The sequence below is a fragment of the Echinops telfairi genome, unplaced genomic scaffold, assembly GCF_000313985.2.
Source record: "Echinops telfairi isolate 266 unplaced genomic scaffold, ASM31398v2 ScPeMD7_18;HRSCAF=68, whole genome shotgun sequence".
Taxonomy (NCBI): domain Eukaryota; kingdom Metazoa; phylum Chordata; class Mammalia; order Afrosoricida; family Tenrecidae; genus Echinops; species Echinops telfairi.
The window spans coordinates 84,527,175-84,547,830 of NW_022103915.1; the positions used below are offsets into that span (position 1 = coordinate 84,527,175).

Here is a 20,656-nt window from a genome sequence, read left to right on the forward strand (position 1 = left end):
CAAATGCCGTGACACAAAGATGAGAGGGGGCAAGGCCACCCGAGGAGCTCAGGAAGTGCCAGGAGAGCCACTGACCAAGCACCCCAGAGGATGAGGTGTCCTCTGAGGAGCAGGAAAGAAGCCTCCCCTGGAGCAGTCCCCTCCCCCTGCAGGTGTGGAATTTGGGCAAGAGGTGTTAAGGAAGTCTTCTCAGAGGACTAACAGGAAAGGTGGGAATTGGCCAGGGAGGCAGTAGGTGAGTGATCCAGGCGAGGGAAACAGGATGTGAAAACATTGTTAGCAAAGACAACCAGCATTCCAGAGTTCACAGAAAGCATCTACAAGCCTCTTCTAGTGATCTCCATTTTACTCGACTCTCACGGCATGCCTACAAGTCTTTTTTTTTTTTTAACATTTTATTAGGGGCTCATACAACTGTTATCCCAATCCATATATACATCAATTGTGTAAAGCGCATTTGTACATCATTCTCAAAATATTTTCTCTCCACTTAAACCCCCGACATTAGGTCATTTTTCCCCTCCCTCCCTGCTCCCCCCTCCCTCATGAGCCCGACAGTTTATAAATTGGTATTTTGTCATATCTTGCCCTGTCCGACGTCTCCCTTCACCCACTTTTCGGTTGTCCGTCTCCCAGGGAGGAGGTCACATATAGTTCCTTGTAATCAGTTCCATCTTTCCTACCCACTCTCCCTCTATCCTCCCTGTTTCACCTCTCACACCACTGGTCCTGTAGGGCTCATCCGCCCTGGATTCCCTGTATTTTCAGTTCCTATCTGTACCAGTGTACATCCTCTGGTCTAGCCAGACTTGCAAGGTCGAATTCGAGTCATGGCCTACAAGTCTTCTGAGAAGCCACAGACCCCATGCAGCATCTCCCACAGAAGGGCTCAACCAATCCACATCGTTTGGTGAGCACCGGTGAAGAGTCGTACACGGAAGTCTTGAGGTTCCCTTGGCGTCTACCCAGATCTGAAATCCAGGCACCGTGTTTGCCCACCTCTGGCAAGGTAGGCAGGCACCTATGAAGCAAAGAATTCCTTCCAGGAGCACATGAGATTGTCCCTAGGTTTTTTGTTTGTTGCTAGATAACTTCCAAAGTTTCCCACTCAGAAAAGCAAATGAAGGAGGGTGAGGGAGGGCAGAGGGCTAGGGGAGGGTTCAAAGGTCAGTTAAGGCCTCCCAAGGGTAAACATCTCCCCCTCCCACCCCTAGCTCTCTGACTCTGGCCCCCTGGGGAAAGGGCAGCTTCGGCCTTAGCGGTTCACACCGGATCCGATCTCCTGACAGGGAACTGTAGATTCAGTCAACCACACTCAAAAATAAGCAAGCTGTGGTGGAGGGGAAATGAAAACAGAGAGGAATGAGGGAGAGCCAACCACAAGCGAGCCAGAGCAGAAGGCAGGATCGGGGAGACGGTTGGGAGACAGCGATGGAGGAGATGCTACTGCTGCTGCTATTCCTGAGGGCCGCCACAAGCAAGTGTTTACATGATGAGACACAGAAGTCTGTGAACCTCCTCAGGCCTCCTTTGTCCCCACCCCTCCCAAATATCCGCTCTTCCTTTCCCACTTACCCTGGTTCCCGTGACCCTCAACCCCTTCGGATCCAACCCTCTTTTATTGGAGATCCTGTATCAGATGGAAGCTGGAATCCTGAGGGAGGTGAGAAGAAAGAAGATTCTCGAGCAGCGAGTGCGGTGAGGGAGGCCGCTCGGCAAATCCGCAGTATCTTAGCAGGTCAGTGGGGGACAGATCAGGTCAGGGAGGGCCTACGGGAGAGGAGGGCCAGCATGGTAGAGGAACCGTTACTCGGGGATGTTGGGGTGAAATCGGTCCCTCGTTAAGTCCCTCCAGTGCAAGGACCTCTGCTGCTGAACCGAGACTTTGTCCAGTACTGCCACGCTGTCTGGGGAGACCCAGACACCTCAAACTATCACAGGTGAGCCCACATTGTTGAGAACGTGTACTTTTTCTGTGTGACTTTCAAAAGGTCTCCAGCTCACCTACCGATTTTCCATTCTTGGCAGGTGCAGCCTCTTGAATCCAGGGTATAAAGGCGAGAGCTGTCTGGGTGCAAAGGTGAAAGCAGGTTCTCAGACAGAGGGGTCTGAAGTCCTCTAGCCTTCCTAGACCTCTCCAAGATCAACAGCATCAGAACTCGTGCTTGTTAACGATGACGATTTCTACCAACCTGAAACCCCAAACCCATGCCATCATGATGATTCCAACTCACAGCGATGACCCTAAAGGACAGGGTAGAACTGCCCCTCAGGGTTAACCAAGACTCTAAGTCTTTATGGAAACAGAGAGCCTCACCATTTGCCCCTTTCTCACTCAAAAACTTACTGCCATTGAATCCATTGCAATTCATACTGATTCTATAGGACAGAGTCGAATTGCCCTGGTAGGATTCCAAAACTAACTTTTAAAAGCAGACTGGCTGGTGGTTGCGAACTGCTGACCTTGTAGTTAGCAGCCCAGCATGGAATCCACTCTATCACCAGGGCTCCCTGGAGTAAGGCTAATGGGTTAGAATCACTTACCTTGCAGTTAGCAACCCAAAGTTTAACCCATGTGCTGCAATGGCTCCTTAGGATTCCTACCACAACCTACTACTAAATCAGACACTGCAGGGTAGGGTGCATTAGATTCAGGACACTGTATTCTGACCAGTTGCCTGTTGGCACTAAGGCAGACTGAAGATTGTCCCCCTACTCCTAGTACTCAATCTCCTACTAGCCTAGCGTCCAGTCCCAGCCCATCTGCTAAATCAGATGACACATGTCACTCCCTGCCAGATCCTCGACTTCCATCTCCGTGGTTATGCCGTATGGCCGGAGCAGGGTCCTCCACAACTGGTCCAGCCAGATGGGCCTGGGGTCCCAAACACGGACTTCCTTTTGTATGTGCGGGTGGCCCACACTTCCAAATGCCACCGAGAGGTAAGGTTCCAACAAAATCATTTTTTCCCTAAAGCTCATGGTGAGGGGGCAGGGAATAAAGAAATGATTAAATTGTGCTTATTAGGGGGTAACTTGGAGCAGCATACTGATGTTTGGGAGATTAAAAAAAAATCCAGGGCACGTCTTGATGCCAACCCAGAGGAGTCCCCGCCCAACCCTGAGGAGACCCCACAGCCTCCCCGCCACCCCCCCTCTACCCCCCATTCTCACTCTTCAGTTAAGATTTCCTCTGTTCCCTGCTTCCCCCTTTCCCAACGTCCCATTGTCCTGGTCTATCCACAGCCCTCTTTAATAGCCTATGCTGCCTGCTGCCAGCTGGACTCAGAAGACAGGCCTCTTGCTGGTGCCCTAGTCTACTGCGCCCACCATCTCACCAGTGCCAGCCTCAGCCATGATGACCTGGTCACGGTGACTGCTGCATGATGCATAACATGATGGGTCACCTGCCAACAGGGTTGGGGCCGGGCAGCTCATCTGGCTTCCTGTGACGTGGATAACGCCATTGAGGGGGGGAATAGGTGCCTGAAGCTCTGAAAGCTGATTGGGCAACTAGAGGTTTGGTCAGTCCATCTTCTCGCCCTGCTCACTCTGTCCTTAGGCCACCCTCCATGAATTGCTCCATGTCCTGGGTTTCTCTGGACAGCTCTTCAAGAAGTGGAAGGATTGTCCCTCAGGACCCAGTGGTGAGAGGAAGGAGGGAGGGCCCCTCCACCGCACATCAGAGGGAATCAGGGCCTCCTTCCTTCCAGTTCTCTCCCCCCCTTTCTGAGCTCCCCGCCCCTCGGTTGCCTTCTCCCACTTCTGCACTCAGCAAGCGGGAACTGCTCTACGAGGCAACGGGTGACCAGGCGAGACGCGTGGGGACAGCTGCTTCTCACCACCCCCGCTGTGAGCCGTCGCCTGGCCCAGCACTTGGGAGTCCTCGGAGTTTCACAGGGGGTTCCCTTAGAAGAAGAGGTGAGAATGAGGATATATATTGGGGTGTTGGAGGAAAGCAGGAGTGGTCAGATAGCAACCCCAGCTGCCCCCCAACTCCTCCAGTAGGGCCCTTTGTCTTCTCACTGGGAAGCCCGACTGCTACAGGGCTCTATAATGACTGCTGCCTTCCACGGTGCCCAGCGCACTCGGCTTGACCCAATTACTCTTGCTGCCTTTGAAGACTCGGGCTGGTACCAAGTCAACCACAGTGCTGCGCAGGAACTGTTGTGGGGCCAGGGTAAGAAGTGAGGAGAAGAGCATTCTGGAGGCGGCGCACTGGTGCCTGGGGAGGTTGGAAGGGGTACCTGCAGTGGGATGCTAAAGTGTAACAGGAGTGGTGTTCAGTGCTATTTGAGACGTCATTCTTCCAACGGCTCTCTCTCTCGGGCAGGATCTGGCTTGGAATTTGGCCTGGTGGCCACCTGTGAAACAGTCTCCTCCGACTTCTTCTGTAGGGGCAGGTGTGTGTGCTGAGGGGCTGGGGGCGGTGTACAGGTGGCCGATTCTGGCGTCCCTCTACTGTCCCTTCCACACAGTGGACTGGGCTGCCACTACCTGCACCTGGACAAGGGTCGCTGCTCGTCAGACGCCACGCTGGAAGGCTGCCGCATGTACAAGCCCTTAGTCAACAGGGTGAGTAGGCCAGACAGCAGAGGATGCAACCACGCCAACTTCTAAGGCATGTACACAAGCACGATTCTCCGACCTGCTGCCCTTCCCTTCGGCAGAGTGAATGCTGGAAGAAGGAAAACGGATTCCCACCCGGGGCAGAGAACCCTCATGGGGAGGTCTACCAGTACCAGAGCCGTTGCTTCCTTGCCAACCTCACCTCACAGCTGCTCTCCGAGGGCAAGACCAGGCATCCCTCTGTGATCCCACACGTCCAAGACGGGGAGCTCTCGGGCCGCTGCTACTTAACTCAATGCACAGAGAGCGGAGCATACAGGGTGCGGGTGGCGGGGTCACCCTGGGTCCCTTGCCTTCCAGGAAAGGCTATCCAGGTGGGTATCTTCAGTGGGACAGCTGTGGTACATGGAGGGTAAGGATTTGGAAATATTGACACGTTACTACGACCAGCCTGCTTTGAGGGTCGCTCTCACTACCACGCTGTGCTACGTACTTCCTTACAGATACCTGGGTACTATGGTCTTCTCTTCTGTCCCCGAGCCCCGCTGTGTCGGACTAATGAAGGAGCCAATGCTGTTACTTCCCCATCCATGGGTTTTTCAACCCAACACCTACCGTTGCAGCTGTCTTTAAGATTAGCTGGGTCCCAAGGCCACTCCCCGGGGAAAGAACAGCGAGAAGAACTGACCAAAGAAGTGCTGCAGGCTCTGGTGCGCAGAAGTGGCACTGGCAGGTAAAAGCTGGCTCAAGTTCCGTCCGTGTTGGAGTCAGGGCAAGTGCTGAAGTCCTTACTTCATAACCTCCTGTCGTTCATTCCCCCCCCCTCAGCCTACACCAGTTTCAGATCATCTCTTCCAGACTCCCCCTCAGAGATCCCAATGTCCCTTTAGGTGCTATTTCCACAGCCCCTCGATGAACGATAGCCTGGTGTTCACTGTGCACATATGGAAGTCCCCTGGTTGCCAAGGGCCTCCAGCTGGTATGCTGCACAGGACCTTGACCCTGGCTCTCCAGAAGCAGCTTCTAGAAGTGTCTTATGGAGGAGTCAGCTATACCATAGAATACAGGTAAGTTGCCTGTAGTGTGTGTTTCAAAAAACTGTCAAGATTCCAACATGACCTTGGAGAATCATTGTGTCTCACACACACACACACACCTCCCACCAATGGGTTTCCCCACCTCTAGAATACAGGAATCTTTCAGTCTCCATTAAGGACTACCCAGGCATCTTATCTAGTTAACCACGCACCGTAGTGTGACTCTTCCCTTAACCCAGTGGTTCTCAACCTGTGGGGTGCGACCCCATTTGGGGGTTGAACGACCCTTTCACAGGGGTCACCCGATTCATAACAGTAGCAAAATTAGTTATGAAGTAACAATGAAAATAATTTTGGGGTTGGGGGTGTCACCACAACATGAGGAGCTGTATTAAAGGGCCGTGAAATTAGCAAGGTTGAGAACCACTGCCTTAAGAAATCTCAAATTAATTCTGTCTCAAAAATCAAGTTTCTGGATGACTCAGATTTGGGTTGTATTCCTGCCTTTAAGTTTTCTAGCACTTGGTTTCCTATTTAGATAAAAGTTGGGATACAGCAGTTTTATGAATTCCTTATGTAAAAAGCCCTTCCCCTGCAAGTCTAGGCACTATTTCAGGCCAATTACTTTCCATGTTCCTAGGTTGCTGGCTACCTCGGACACTAATCATTCCATGGCCCGTGTTGGTCTGTTCATGGGACTTTGCCTAGTGCTTATTCTGGTGGGCACACTGGGAACTGTAGCCCATCAGAAGCGGACTGCCCTTCAGGTTGGACCATCTGCTCCTTACAATTTACCAGTGTGCCAAGGCACAAGAGACCCAACTGGAGGAATAAGGGAAGTATGACAACACCCAGCACGTGGCAGGAGTAGGGTAGAGGATTCTCTCTTGGGAGACAACTGAGTGAAACATCTATCTGATATCGAGAATTTTGCTTTCTCAAAATACCTCTTTTCTCCAAATAACAACTTTGTACTAGAGCCTGGCAAGGAATATAGACTTGTGATTCTGAAAATGTGTTTATTGTGGCATAAAAAAATAAACTCTTCAATCTGTCAAGAGTGTCGCTTGTTTTCCTATTATTGTAGGTCAAAGTTGCAGAGTAAAAACACCCGCTCCCAGTTTCAAAGATATCATATATGCTTTGGAAAACAAGTCATTACTACGTGGGTCCAATAAAGGAATGCATAATTACCTTCCGCTCCCGATTTTCCATACTTTGTTACATTACTGGGAAAGCTGGATGTCACCTAGTTTGTTACACAAGGAGGACTCTGTTTATACTCCTTATGACCCAGTGGGCCAAGCTTGGGTTATGGTGTTTTGGTGCTGGGAAACTTGACGTCACCTGGCAAGAAGGTAGCAAAGACTGATGACCTCAATTTGCTTAGGTGGAAAACGTGTATATTAGGAATCCAGTTGATGTGTGACTGTTAAAATGATCACACCTGTGCTGTCAGCGGATTTAGTCAGCCCAGCAGATTACCGTCTCCAGATGTCTGCGTGGCACATCTGAAGAGGTCTTCCTGTTGTGTCAACGTCGGCTGTGGTCCTCTTCTCTGATTTTAATACTGTTTAGTCCTTACCAGCGGTAGCAGCCACCGCTTGGTAAAATTTTGCCACGAAGTCCGGCTCACTGACCTCCAGCTGCCTGACAAATTCATTGCGCTCCTCTTCCGCCCAACCTCGAAACCACTGATCCCAGAGTCGTAGCTGGCACTCAAAGATACAGGGTGGTCGGTTTGCCCCAGACATACTAAGCTGCTCCAAACCATCTAGTAGTGGCTGTAATTTTCCTGGCACTGCCTTAGCTACTAGGTCCTGTAGGAAACGTTCACGCTGGGGACCTGACCAACTCGCAAACCAGCGCAGAATACACTTCATCTCCTGGGATGTGATGTAAGACATTGGGGGACGGGAAGAGTTAATAATATTGCCTGGCACTGAGGGCAAGGGAGAAGGGAAGGGCTGTCGTATCAAAGGTGATGATTCCAGTGGCATTCCTGAAACATAAAAGCGCTGTGATAGACTTTCCAGACAAGCAATAAAAATACAGCTTCCTACGAGGTCTCCCTCCATCACACCCAATCAGTATCACCAGAGAAAAGGACTTCACCAATTCAATTTACAGGAAAACAAGTTCCTTTTATTAGATTACTAACGTCTTAGAGAAGCCACTCAACAATAACAAAGTATATTTGCCAACCTTTCTCTTTTTCTTAAATTCGTTACCCTCCTTAACCACTGCCTCCTGCTCCATCTTGCTTATGAAGAACCTGAAAATAGCATGCTTCTTGTTAATTCTTTCCCTCCTACTTGTAAGTTACAGGTTAAGTAAATGACATATACACCTGCAATGATTCATATTAACCCCTAACATCATCCCTGAAAAAAGCACTTAAGAAAAAAAAAGTCTAGGGTAAGCAGTTGGTCAGGGTATATATGCTAATTATTCTGGAGCGACCTACAGTGTGGGGAAAATGGGGAAAAGAATCCATCATGCCTCCTTCTGTGCCACAGTCATTGTTGTGTTAGGTGCACTCAGTCAGCCCCTAACTCAATGCACGCACAGGAGATCGAACTGCTGTCATTCACAGCGCTATCCCTGTCTGTTTTTTGGAGCAGATTGCCAGGACTTTCTTAGTCTGGAAGCTCTGCTGCAAGGTGGCCGGCATCTTAGCAACGTGAAAGCCTCCACTATCACACCCATGGTGTGGTGGCTGCGCTGGAGGCACACTGGCCGGTAATCAAACCTGGGCCCACCCCCATGGAAGGAGGGAAATTCTCCATTAAGCCACCAAGGTCTCTGTTCTGTGCAAAGTCAATTCTGACTGATAGCAACTATAGCATAATGCCTCTAAAATAGGCCAAGAATCTCATAACATTACCACCATATAGTTCCTGTAAAGCACCAGGAAAAATTAAAGGTTAATGAGAGGGCCTCACCCAAAATAAACACTGTGTGAGCAGGTAAGAAAACCAGGAAAATCAAACGTTTCTTCAGGACTCTGAAAGTCTAGTTGACCTGGTGCCTTAAGGGGTCTAACAAGTGTTATATGGATGACAAATCACGTCTTTCAACAATTTTCCTTAATGTCTAAAATAACCTGTTGATTTTGCATCATGAAGGCAACTGGAAAAGAACCCTAGTGACAAGGTTACGAGTTGGACTGCTAAGCACATGGTCAGCAGTTCAAACCCATCAGCTGCTATAGGATGAGGCTTTCTGCTCCCATGGAAGCTTGTATTCTCGAACACCCACCAGGGCAGTTTTATTCTGTCCTATAGGGTCACTATGCGTCAGAAACCATCCAATGGCGGTTTGGTTGTTGTAGTTTTAATGCGATTGGCAGGTCATCCAAGGGGAAGTTTGCAAGCCCCAGAGCTTGACTCTCTAACCCTAAAACTACTAGTCTGTGGCCCATCGTCTTAAGTCTCTCTCTCGCTGCAGATGGAAATGAACGGTCGGGCCAAGAAGGGAAACCCTCTCAACTGACCTCGGTATGAAGCTAGTGCGTGAGTGTGATGATGGCGATGCCTTCCTCACAGTGTGTCTACAAGCAGCAGCTCCTCCTAAAAGATCTTCACCCTTACTCCGTGAAAGGGAGGTCTTGGCATGGCTTCCACCAAAAACTCGAGTTCCGTCCTCCTTTACTTCACAGTTCGCCTGAATCCCCGTTAGCTAGCTCATCGCTTCTGTTCTGCCCACCCCCACGGTCTTCGGTGTAGCCCCGTTTAGACCGTTCTCGTGCACAAATGTCTGGCCCGTGGACGATGCAGCTGACCTTCGTCCTCCGTCTCATCCTGGGCTGGGAATCAAACACATGGGTCTAAAGGCACGGAGCGAGCCCCTGCCCACTTTAGACGCAACGGGCCTCCGTATTTCTGAACTCCGCAAAGAGCAACGTGGCCTTAAATGCGGGTGGCAGCGGCTCGGCTACGCGGGTGTGCGGACGGCGGCGGGGGGTTTGGCCGCCCAGTGGTGGTCATCTGCAGACCCGGCCCACAGAGGGGCTTCTACCCGGCTTACCTCCCCCTCTCCTTCCAGAGGGCACCCGGAGACCGTCACAAGCGCCCTTCGACTCCGACGACCGCCGCAGCCGCTTCCATATTTCCTGAAAACCCTAAGCAAGGCCAGCTGGGCAGCCCACGCACTTCCGCTCGCGGGCCAGCCCCAAACACCCAAGCGCCCCAGCGCCGGAGCCCTACGGCCGGAGATAGCCGAGCAGCTCCGACTCCGCTTGGGCCCGAGTCGAAGGTGTCCGAAGAGAGTCGGTTCAAAGCCCCGGCGAGACGAAGATAGCCGAACTCCGAGAGCCGGGGGAGGGAGGGGAGGCGGGGAGGGCGAGCGGAAGAGCCGATTGGCGCCGAAGTGGAGGCGAAAACAGCCGAGTAGTTCCGGAGGAACCCGGGGAGTTCTGAGTGGTAATCGAGGGGTTCACTATGGCAGTGGGCGGGGTCAGCCGGGTACGTTCAAAGGGCGTTGGCGGAAATTACCGAAGATGCCCGAAGCCGTCGGGACGGGACCCGAGTACCTCACGCAAGATGGCGGAGCTGGAGGAGGTGACTCTGGACGGGAAGCCTCTTCAGGCGCTGCGGGTGACCGACCTGAAGGCCGCCCTGGAGCAGCGAGGCCTAGCCAAGAGCGGGCAGAAGAGTGCCCTGGTCAAGCGGCTCAAAGGGGTGAGGAGACGGCGTGGCCGGGGTGTCGGCGGGGAGCGGACCCGGTAGAGACGAGTCTCCGCCGCGGCGCAGGCGCAGTGTCCGGGCTCGGCGCGAGCTCGCTCGGGCCGCCGGAGCGAGCCTGGAGGTCCGCGCGCACGGTGGTTGGCGAGGCTCGCGCTGGAAGGGAGGTCGCGCCGGTTCCCGCCTTAACGGCAGCGGCGCGAGCCCAAAATGGGAGGGTGCGCGCCGCTCTCCCGGAGTGTCCTCACCTCCTGCCCCCACCCCCTCCTTGTTTGTGTCTGTGGCCCCGGCGCATGCGCTGCAGACGGAGTTAAATCCCACCGCCGCGGCCCGCGGCGGCCTGAGGGGGCGGGCTGGGCCGGGTCGGAGTTCGGGGCGAGAGTTGCGCGGCGGGCTGCCGGGGTGGGTGTCGGGATCCGGAGGCGCAGGGCCGGGGTGGAGTAAAATGTCTGACGCTTGATTAGACCAGGAGGCGAGACGAGGAGAGACCGTCGTGGGGAGGGACGCTTTCCGAGAGTGGCGGCCACGTTCTAGAGGGGCTCCGGGGAGTCGGGTGAGGCAGCTGGGCCTGTGAGTCGGTCGGGGTGCGGTCGTCGTCGCAGGGCTGGGTCCGGGTCCGGGGTCCCGTGAGGGAGGGCAGGGGAGACGGTTTTCCGTGGGATACGTGGCAGGTAGGACGCGTTAGGACCAGGTGCCCCCAGGGTTGAGCCGGCAGACCGTTGCTGGTGCCGCGGCGGACGGTTGTTTGGTGTGTTGTCCTTTTTGGAGTGGGGGCGGGGGCGCAGCGGAGGGCCGGGGTGAGTCACACCGCACTTTACGGGGTCCGGGAAGAGTTGGTCTGCACCCGCTTCTGACGTTTTTATCGGTTTGATGGGTGTTGGTTGTCACCCTGCTGGCACCTACCGACAAGCGCCCTTCGCGTAGGTGTGGGTCAAGGTGGGTGATTTCCGTTCCCCCTCGGGCGCCGTGTCTGTGTTTTCCCGCGTTCGAAGATGGCTTCGGTTTTGGAAGTGCTTTTACCCACCGGGCCAGACTTAGGACCTAAGATACCAGGGCATCTAGGGCGGGTTCTGCCGCTTGATGTTAGGACATAGATTACTGACTGTCTCTGTTAACTGCGTTGTCCATCTGTACATTTGGGAGCGGTAACCATGGCTACCATTAAGGGTCTTCTGAAGATGGAGGAGAACCATGTTAGTAAAGGGCTCTGAGGTCCCTGGTGGGGGGAAAGTACAGTTTAAACGTGTGTCGTTAGTCACTGTATTTGATGACGAGGTTGGGGTGGCATTGTTGTCCTGTCATCCCCTTGCCCCCCACCCACCCACCCTGTTCCTGACATTTGCCTTTCTCTATACCAGGCTCTAATGCTAGAAAATTTACAGAAACACTCAACACCCCATGCTGCATTCCAGCCAAATTCCCAGGTAAGAAAGGTTTGTCAGATGAGGCGGGCTCCTCGGATGTTAAACACATGGAAGGGCATGGTGTTTTATACGTGATGCTGAATTCCTTACCAATATGTTTCCTAGTTCCCTTGCTCTGAAATGTACCCATACCAGAACAATTGCATGTCATTCAAGCCCATTTGTACAAAAAGGGCAGGGAGAAAAAGAACAGAATTAGAGGCTCTGTTGATTAATTTTTGCGACGTGAAATGGCGAGTGCACAAAGGTGTGTCTCCAATTGATGAAGTACAGCATTGGTCATTTCTTTGCCATGAACTTGGGAAGAGTAGATGATGTCACTGAATGTAGATATGAGGTGTACCCTAAGTAGGGCAGTGTGGGATAATACTTACTGACCAAAAAGGATTCTTTGGTGACAGATTTTCTAAGAATTCACTCCTTTGTGTATCACCCACCACTACGAGTGTTAGCTTTGTAATCACTCATATAAATCACTAGTTAGCTCTGAAACGTAGAGCAATAATCCTTACCTTTGGAGGCATGGATTTCTTCAGTTTCCTTATCTATAATAGGAGAAAAGGTTGTAGCTGTAATTTTATAACTGCTCTTCTGGGTTTTGTAGAGCTTTTTGGAGGACTTTCTGGTCCTTTTTTTCCCTAAGAGGATTGGGTCCATAATCTCCTCTCAAACTAGATGAGATCTATTCTTAACCACTTAAAATGTTAGGTTTCTGAGTAAGGTTTCTTTCAAAGAAATCATTTCATTGTTTACAAAAAAAATCCTGGATGATCTCTCCAGGTTCCTTTTAGCTTTTAAAAATCACCTCATTCGTAGTGTGTCACCCACTTAAAGAAGTGTAAGTCTTGGTTAGTGCAGTGGTGTACAGCTCCAGTATTAGATGAAGTCCCAGGGTACTGTGGAAAAACAAGAGAGGCCTTCCTAGTCCCTTGATAGAACAGTAAGTATTATAATCAAGACAGTTAACAGAGGCTTAGCCAAGTACAGTAATAAGCATAAGGTGCTACATTGATCAGTGTGCTCTTGTATTTCTTTTGCCTGCGATTTAGTTTTTTAAATTGTTTTTTTTTTTTTTAAACATCTGAGGTCTTTGAAGTAGGCACGATAGACACTTTAGTACATGCACCAACACTTCATGAATGTCCATTGAGGGCCAAAATACTTAATCTCTATCTCAGATAAAAGCAAACATTCACTGTGCTTAGAAAAAAAAATAACCAATGACATAAAAAGTATTTTATTCCGTTTTTCCCCCCCCTTTTTTGTCATTCTAGTAGGAGTTGCTAAGCAAGGAGGTTCTTGGTTAGAAAGAGACAAGAAAGCTGAGGACAGAAGAATTATGGGAATCTTCAGAAAATTGGGAAAAAGAAAGCCACTGGACTTTATTCATTAAATATCATTACCAAGGATGCCCTCTCACTCAAGGGAAATTAAAAGTCCTACCAAATGCTGAACTGATATCACTATTTCATTCTTTTAAATTCTATACCTGAATTTTGGAGATACCAACTCGGGCCATTAGTAACCGGACATCCCTCTGGATAGGAGACTGATGTTTTGAGGAAGTACTATTTTTGCTCCTGTCCCTTTTTGATACTATTAAAAGAAAAATGGGGGGAGGTATAAAAAAAATTATTGTCTTTTTTTCTTTTTTTTTTAATCATTTTATTAGGGGCTCATATGTATTGTCTTTTAAAAAGCTTAATTACAGGACTTTTTTTTTGAATCACCGGACTACTTACAAGGGGGTTTTTAGTCTGTGGGAAAATGGAATTAAAAGATAATGGAGTTCGTTATCTTTTAATTCTCTTTCACACAGACAAGCTGAAGCCCCTTCGTATTTTGGTCCTGTGTAAAGGAGTAGCATGGGAAAGGCTGGCTAACATTTTATTCCTCTTTCTTGGGTTCAAATATAAAAAATATATATAAAAAAAATTTGCTCAATAGAATTTTCTCTCCTGCATTTTCGTGGTTTGTTTTCTTAAAAAAAATTTTTTTTTGCTATTTCCTTCAACAGATTGGTGAGGAAATGAGCCAGAACAGTTTCATAAAGCAGTATCTGGAAAAGCAGCAGGAGCTGCTTAGGCAGCGTTTGGAACGTGAAGCTCGGGAAGCTGCAGAACTTGAAGGTAGGCTCATACTGTCAGCTCTTACCAGGAGTTATTTGTTCCTCTCCCTGTCTCCAGGTAGAAGAGCTTGTCTAACAAGGCAGTCTCAGGAGTAAGTCAGGCTGGGACTGCTCCTTACTTGCTTTGAGAGTTAATGCACCCAAGTGAGTGACTGTTTACCTTTTGTCAGGAAAGAGGACACGGTAATTTAACTGTCTTGTTAGAAGAGGATCCCTGCCAATAGGAAGAGTTTTAAGTAAAGTAAGCTGCTGTCTTGATGAGGTAGAACTTAATCTTAGGGAGTTTTTTCGTGTGCACAGTCCTCTTTTTGGTCTATTTATCTTTCTGTCCATGACTTTGCCTCGACTTCCTTCACTCCTCCGCGTAGTCCCACCTACTGAGCCCTTCACTCCCTCCCTGCCCCGTCCCAATCTCTACTTTGCAGAAGCTTCAGCTGAGTCAGAGGACGAGATGATCCATCCTGAGGGAGTGACTTCCCTGCTGCCTCCTGACTTTCAGAGCAGCCTGGAGAGAGCAGAGCTGGAGCTCAGCAGACTTTGGCCCCGTACGTATCTCCCTCCCCACTGCGCTGTTGGTCAGTCCTGCGTAGTTGGTGGGGGAGGTAGTTGTGCCTCCTTTTGTACTGAGCCTCTGAGCGTCTGTGATACTGATGTTTGTCACCTGTATTTCATGGAAATTTTGTCCTTGAAGTGTGCCTTCACCTATCTGTTGCATCACTTCTCAGCGTGTTTTAAGAGGCAGTGTGACCTCCCCCCCCCCCCCCCCACGTCTGTACCTCTTTAGGTTTTTCTCATTTGGAATTTGGAAACAGTGACAACAACTCACACATCTCTTCACCTATTATATGATATGTCATCCATCCAATCATCCCCCTCAGAATAGACATCCACCTGCTAGTTCATTTAATAGATTCTGTAGAATAACTGTTATATACCAGGTACTTGGAGTTACCAGGAATCTAATAAAGGATAAGTTCTGCCCTAATAAAACTTGGTCTAGTGAAGGGCTGAACATTAAAGAAACGGATAATTAATTAGGCACAATTGTGCTAAGTGCTATGAGGGGCATGTAGAGTATTATGGAAGCACTGGTGACATAGTGGCAACTCATTCAGCTGTGATCCGCAAGGTCAGCAGTTTGAAATCAGCCACTCCCTGGAAGAAAGACAAGGCTTTCTACTCATTTAAAGAGCTATGGTCTTGGAAACTCACAAGGACAGTTCTACCACATCCTTTACGAGTCGCTGTAAGTCAGCCTTGACTCGATGGCAGTGAATTTTTTTTTAATTCGTCTGGGGTGAGGGTGGCACCTATCTTAAGACAGCATTCTTTCAGAAGAAATGTGCCTAAGACATGGGTGGTAGGCAAATATTTTAAGCCACTGGGTGAGTTGGTGAGTAAGTCAACCCTATGAGAGCCAGAACACGATGGGACTGCCTTGTTTTCTAAGTTTTAAATTTTTTCTACCTTTTGACAGGGTGCAGTCTTTTTTTTTTTTTTTATCATTTTATTGGGGGCACGTACAACGCTTATCACAATCCATACAGCCATTGTGTCAAGCACATTTGTACACTTGTTGCCATCATTCAGAAAGCATTTGCTTTCTGCTTGAGCCTTTGGTATCAGCTCCTCATTTTTTCCCCTCCTTCCCTGCTCCCCCTTCCCTGCTCCCCCCTTCCTCATGAACCCTTGATAATGTAAAAATTATTATTTTGTCATATCTTACACTGCCCGACGTCTCCCTTCACACACTTTTCTGTTGTCCATCCCCCAGGGAGGTAGTTATATGTAGAATCTTGTAATCGGTTCTCCCTTTTCACCCCTCTATCCTCCTAGTATCGCCACTCTCAGCACTGACGGTGCAGTCTTAACCCCTCTTCTGTCACTGGTTTTAGTGGAAAATGTTTTCCTCCTCTGGTATGTTTTTGCCTTACACCATGGTGTTCTGGCTTCTGCGATCCTTATATATGTAAGTGGTAGTGGAGGGGTCACTCCATACTGAATACATTTTGAATGTGTGTGAAAATTGCTAGCTCTTTGATTGACTTAGAATCACTTTGCAGAAATCGGTTCCTAGGAGATATTTAATGGTGGGAAAGAAATTCCATGAAAAGCTAGGAAAATGAAAGCCCTTTGAAGCAAAATTTAGGGTTGTAGGTTGCTCAAAGTATTTTTCATTACCTTAGTCTTAGAGCGAAATTTTTAGAAGCCTTTCAACAAATGAATACTGGCAAAACTTTTGGAATGAGCAAGTTCTTTTAGAAACCTCTTTTCCTCCTTCAACAGCTTCTGGCTCACTAAATGAAAGTGGGAGAGAGCTGACAATCTGCTTCCCTACAGATTACAGCTGAGAATCTGCAATTTGGCTCGGCTGCTTGGAGCACCCAGGGCTGAGGTTTCTCAGCTCACTCGCTGCCTGTGTAAATAAATGGTCTGGTCTTCATTTGGGGTGAGCGGGAGATTACAGCCAAGAAAGCCTATGGAATTCAGTTCTCTGCACACATGGTATCCCTATATGTCAGAATTGACTTGATGGCAGTAGAGTCCTTTTTCTCTAATAGTAGTAGATTTGGGTTTTGAGTTCTCAAATATAAGAGTAGTAGATTCTCAATCGATGTACTTGCTCTTAAACACGCCCCCACCCCACCCCCATCTATAAAGCCAAAAAGAGATGAAAAGTTCTTTATAAATTGTTGGGTATTTCTGCTTTAGGAAGTAAAGTCGAGAGAAAATACTGGATTCCTGCTGTGTGTTCATCTCTTTGATACAGTGTATGGGAAGTTAACACTGTTAATCTTGTGAAGGCTATTAGGGAGAGAGAAGATACTTGCACATAAAAATGATAATAGCAAAACAAAAAAAAATGATACTAGCAGTTAGTTTTGGAAACCATAGCGTTCTCAAGGCTGTAATCTTTATGGAAGCTGACTGCCACACCTTTCTCAGGGGAGTCGCTGGTGTATTCCAGCAACTGACTCTGGATAGCAGCTGAGCGCTTAACTACTCCGCAGCGGAGCTCCTGTTAGTATGCGATTAGGTGACACCCGTGCCATCCCATCGGAATTCAAGAGTGGGAAAGCTTTGAAGACCAGTGATTAGAACCTCATGAAAGGGATTTGAGCTTAGCTTTAGAAATGGGTAGAATTTGAAATAGGTTAGAGAGAATGTTTTTAGGAAGGAACAAAACCATATATGTAGGAGTGAACATGGTATTTTGGAGGTACAGGGGGCTTCAGAAAATTCATGGGACAATCAGGTTTAAAGGTAATAGGACTTTCTCACAAACCTTTTGAGGTCCCTCCTACACATTAGCAGGAATAAAATATTCTTGCAGAGGACTTTGAATTCAAGCCAGCTAGCAAGCCTGGGTTTTGTTTTGTTTCGTGAGGGTTTTGTTTGTTTGTTTGTTTGTTTGTTTGTTTTTCATTGTTTGTAATAGAGGAACCTTGAAGATTCTTGATAAGTTCCCAGCTCTAAATGTTTTTATAAATGAAATGAGAAATGCATCTTAAAATAGAAATAAGATTTCAAGAGCTAGTGAACTTTGAGAGAGAGGGAACGGGCAGCCTCTTTAGTGCTTTGTCTTTACTGGGACAAGCACCAGAAGGAAGGAGAAGTGAAAAATCTATGAGAAGAATTGAGAGTAGGCAGTTTTCGATCACGTCTAACAACTGCCTTACATGCTTTTTAGTGCTCTCTGTACCACCAATTTTGGCTGGAATATGAATCTCAGTGTAGACCTGGTACATTTAGTCCCAGTCCTAAGTAGAGATGTATTGGGATATTCTCGTAGAGCTCAGCTCGGTGAATAAAAAGCCTCGTATCTAACCAAGAATTAGACTTTCTCGGGTTTAGAATGTCCTTCACATGTGAGTAAACCAGTTTAAGGGCAGCTTCTTTGTTGGCAGTGGATGTCCTTGATAGGTATTTATGGGTGCTTTCTTTAATAACAAGATTTAAATTAAAAAGGGTGCCTAGCAAGATACTTTGCCATTTTCAGGGACACCTGAGTTTGTTTCTAAATAGAAATTTGGGGCTCTACTCATAAATCTCTGGGTGTGTGTCCTGGGACTCTTTACTTTCTTAAAGCTCTCTCGTGTCTGTTGATCAGCCCAACTTGTAAATGATTAACTCAAAGAATTTTCAGAATCATATTTAGTCTCATCTTTGGCTTCTATTCCAGCAGCCTCCTATTTACTTATTCTTGACAAAACTCCAGATAGTTGGAAGAATTGGTTTGTACTCATAAAATTCTCTCCGATACTTCTTGTCTCTCCACCACCATTATCAGACTTTTTCCAAGGGTTTTGGAGTTAGGGATCATCCCTACAGTTCAAAGGTGCCCTGGTGGTGTCGTGGTTAGCAGTCCCAAATCACCGGCCGCTCCAAGGGAAAAAATATAGGCTTTCAACTCACATAAAGAGTTAAAGTCTGGTTCTGGCTGGTGGTTCTGATCCACATTGTACATCTCTGTGCCTGAGAAGATGGCAGAGCAGGCCCCCAAGTCCGTTTGGCTTGTATGCCAGCATAACACTTAAGGGTCACCTGTTGAAGAAGCCGTTTTCAGAAAATTGTAACTGACCAAAACCTTTTAGATAAGTGGAAAATCGAGAGTGCAGCACCACCCACATAGGAAATAGGAAAGCCTCCTGGTTATGGAGGGGAAAACTGCATGCAGAAGCATGGTATCCCCATGAATCACGCCGCCCGGCAGATTACCAAAGAAGACTTTGTTGCATTTGATTATTTACCACGTATGAGCGAAAGCGGTCCGAGAGAGCTGACTAGAAAAAGTAATCAAGTTAAAAACGACAGAGCTAAAATTGAACTGCTTGGAAGCTCTGAGCCACAAAACAACTCAATATTGAAGATCCCTGTTAGGGGAATGACTGAGACTGTACCAGCACTGTCTGAGCTGCTGCTGCAAGGCATGTTTGGAGAAGGGAAGCCAAAGCTGCACCCGTTCACCGCTGCAAAGGCCAACGGTGAGGAGCACCTTCCCCGCCAGGCTCTGCATTACCAGGCAGCGGAAATGGGCAAGTGTGGTAATGCTAGTTGCATAGCTCAGAATGCAGATGCTTCTTCAGTTGACCTACTGTGCCTTACCGGAAAAATAATTGTGGCTGGAAATCAGTTGTGACTGGCAGAAGAATAAATTTAAAAAATTTGATTCAGACCAAAAAAAGTTACCCTCTCGGAAACCCTCAGAATCAGCTCTGTCCTGCTCTATGGGGTCACTATGAGTCAGAATTGACTGTGTTATTGAGTTGGTTTATTTTTTATAGTTGTCTAGAGTCTCTTGTGGATTAGTATACAGAAATCCTATTACTTTCCCTCCCAAAAAAGCCCAATCTAGGAAAATCAGAGGGAAATGCAAAAGTATTAAAAAGGAATTCATAGTCAGAACACAGGTTCTTTAACATAGGGATGACAATGGGAGATCTTCGCTGGTCCTTTACCCTCATCCGTTTTTGTTTTTTATTCTTTTTCACGTCAAATCTGAATGCTGAGATTCTGGCTCCGTGCTCGTTAAATGAACTGAATCTTAGTCAAAGTTAGGTTTGGCATCATTACCAGGTCTCAGTTCTGACAATTTTGTTTCTTATTCTTACCCAAAGATAGCCAATGCTGACTCATAGTGACCTTGTGATATCGAGCTATCCTTTACTTGCTTGGGGCCTGTAAACCTTGCTTAGGCTCTGGGGTTTTTTTAGGAACAAGAAACTACTTTGTATATGTCTTCTTGTAAGCATTCCTCATTTTCACGCATTCTGTGCTGTCATGCAGTTTCCTTCGCCCTTTGGGAGATTTCTAACTCTGGGGCCTTGGAAATTTTACCTTCCCCCTGAGTGGTTTTTCAACTCTTGAAATATATTGATTAGCCCATTCATTCTCAGTGTAGTGTCCACCCTTTGCTGAAGCTCAGTTCCTTCACATTAATGTCTGACTTGACACACTTGTGACTGACCATGTACTCAAGCTCCTAGGAGTTTACCTATATCACATCAGCTAATTCGACGGAGCCCTAGTGGTGTAGTGGTTACATACTGAATTGCTAACCACAAGGTCAGCAGTTCAAAACCACCAGCTACTCCACAGAAGAAAGACCAAGCTTTCTGCTCTCATGAAGAGTTCGATTCGTAGAAACTCAAAGAGGCGAGGCAGTTCTATCAAAGTAGTTATATACAGTGTGAAAATCACTTTCTGATAGGATGACATTGATAAAGATGCTGGGGTTTTTTTTTTGTTTTTCTTTTTTTATTGGGTGCTCTTACAGATAGTATAACATTCCCTAGTTCAATCACATCAAACAATGTTGTATAATTATTACCAATTTCAAAACATTTTCTTTCTTGAACTCCTTGATATCTACTCCCCTATATCCCCTTCTTCTTCCACCATATCCCCCAGGAACCCTTATTTATTGTTGCCATATCTTACACATCCAATATACTGTATATACTCAAGTATAAGCCTACCAGAATATTAGCCTAGGAACCTAATTTTACCACAAAAGCCGCATTAAAAATGTGCTGGAAAACTCGGTTTATACACGAGTATATATGGTATCCATTCACATACAATTCTGTTCGATCCCATCAAGTGGGGTTATACAGTCAATGCTATCAGCTCTGTATTCTCCCCCTTACTGTACCCTCAGGGAACCATTACTCCTGTTACTGTTTCTGAAGGGTTAATCTATCTTGCTTTCATGTATCAAACAAATATACAGACGAACCTACGCAAATCTGACATGATTAGTGAGGTAAAAATAAAAACCAGGCCTGTCTGGATAGGACAGGCTGGATGAAC

General features: G+C 47.8%; 3 protein-coding genes and 1 pseudogene across 6 annotated transcripts in view; 3 read left to right on the forward strand and 1 right to left on the reverse strand.

Moving 5' to 3' along the window:
- The first annotated feature begins 1,431 nt into the window (after positions 1–1,431).
- On the forward strand, positions 1,432–6,472 carry LMLN2 (leishmanolysin like peptidase 2). The gene is given in 14 exon segments (XM_030884895.2): positions 1,432–1,738; positions 1,856–1,940; positions 2,029–2,080; positions 2,800–2,943; positions 3,247–3,372; positions 3,563–3,647; positions 3,776–3,921; positions 4,006–4,180; positions 4,334–4,403; positions 4,479–4,575; positions 4,671–4,943; positions 5,073–5,302; positions 5,460–5,636; positions 6,247–6,472. Coding segments are annotated over 14 exon segments (2,172 nt in total). The 3' UTR covers positions 6,452–6,472.
- Positions 6,473–6,611: 139 nt separating this feature from the next.
- Positions 6,612–10,261, reverse strand: CUNH14orf119 (chromosome unknown C14orf119 homolog). 2 transcript variants are annotated; one of them, XM_004698474.2, is made up of 2 exons: positions 9,636–10,261; positions 6,612–7,608 (listed from the first exon to the last, which is right to left on the reverse strand). In XM_004698474.2, the coding sequence occupies exon 2, from the start codon at positions 7,604–7,606 to the stop codon at positions 7,181–7,183; it is 426 nt and encodes a 141-aa protein (XP_004698531.1). In that variant the 5' UTR covers positions 7,607–7,608; positions 9,636–10,261; the 3' UTR covers positions 6,612–7,180. The 2 variants fall into 2 exon arrangements, with proteins under 2 accessions (XP_004698531.1, XP_045143648.1); XM_045287713.1 differs by lacking the exon at positions 9,636–10,261 and adding an exon at positions 9,103–9,624.
- ACIN1 (apoptotic chromatin condensation inducer 1) overlaps positions 10,136–20,656 on the forward strand; it is a 38,929-nt gene continuing 28,408 nt past the window's right edge. For 2 of the 3 annotated variants that reach the window (XM_045287715.1, XM_045287716.1), the window contains exons 1-4: positions 10,136–10,288; positions 11,650–11,715; positions 13,733–13,844; positions 14,269–14,388. In XM_045287715.1, the coding sequence (XP_045143650.1) occupies positions 10,151–10,288; positions 11,650–11,715; positions 13,733–13,844; positions 14,269–14,388 (436 nt within the window). In that variant the 5' untranslated portion in view covers positions 10,136–10,150. The remainder of the gene's footprint in view (positions 10,289–11,649; positions 11,716–13,732; positions 13,845–14,268; positions 14,389–20,656) is intronic. The other variant, XM_004698473.2, reaches the window with a different exon arrangement.
- Positions 18,328–18,906, forward strand: LOC105979970 (annotated as a pseudogene).

Bases quoted from the DNA above. Each gene is read 5' to 3' on its own strand.
- CUNH14orf119 (XM_004698474.2), bottom strand. From the start codon at position 7,606: ATGCCACTGGAATCATCACCTTTGATACGACAGCCCTTCCCTTCTCCC.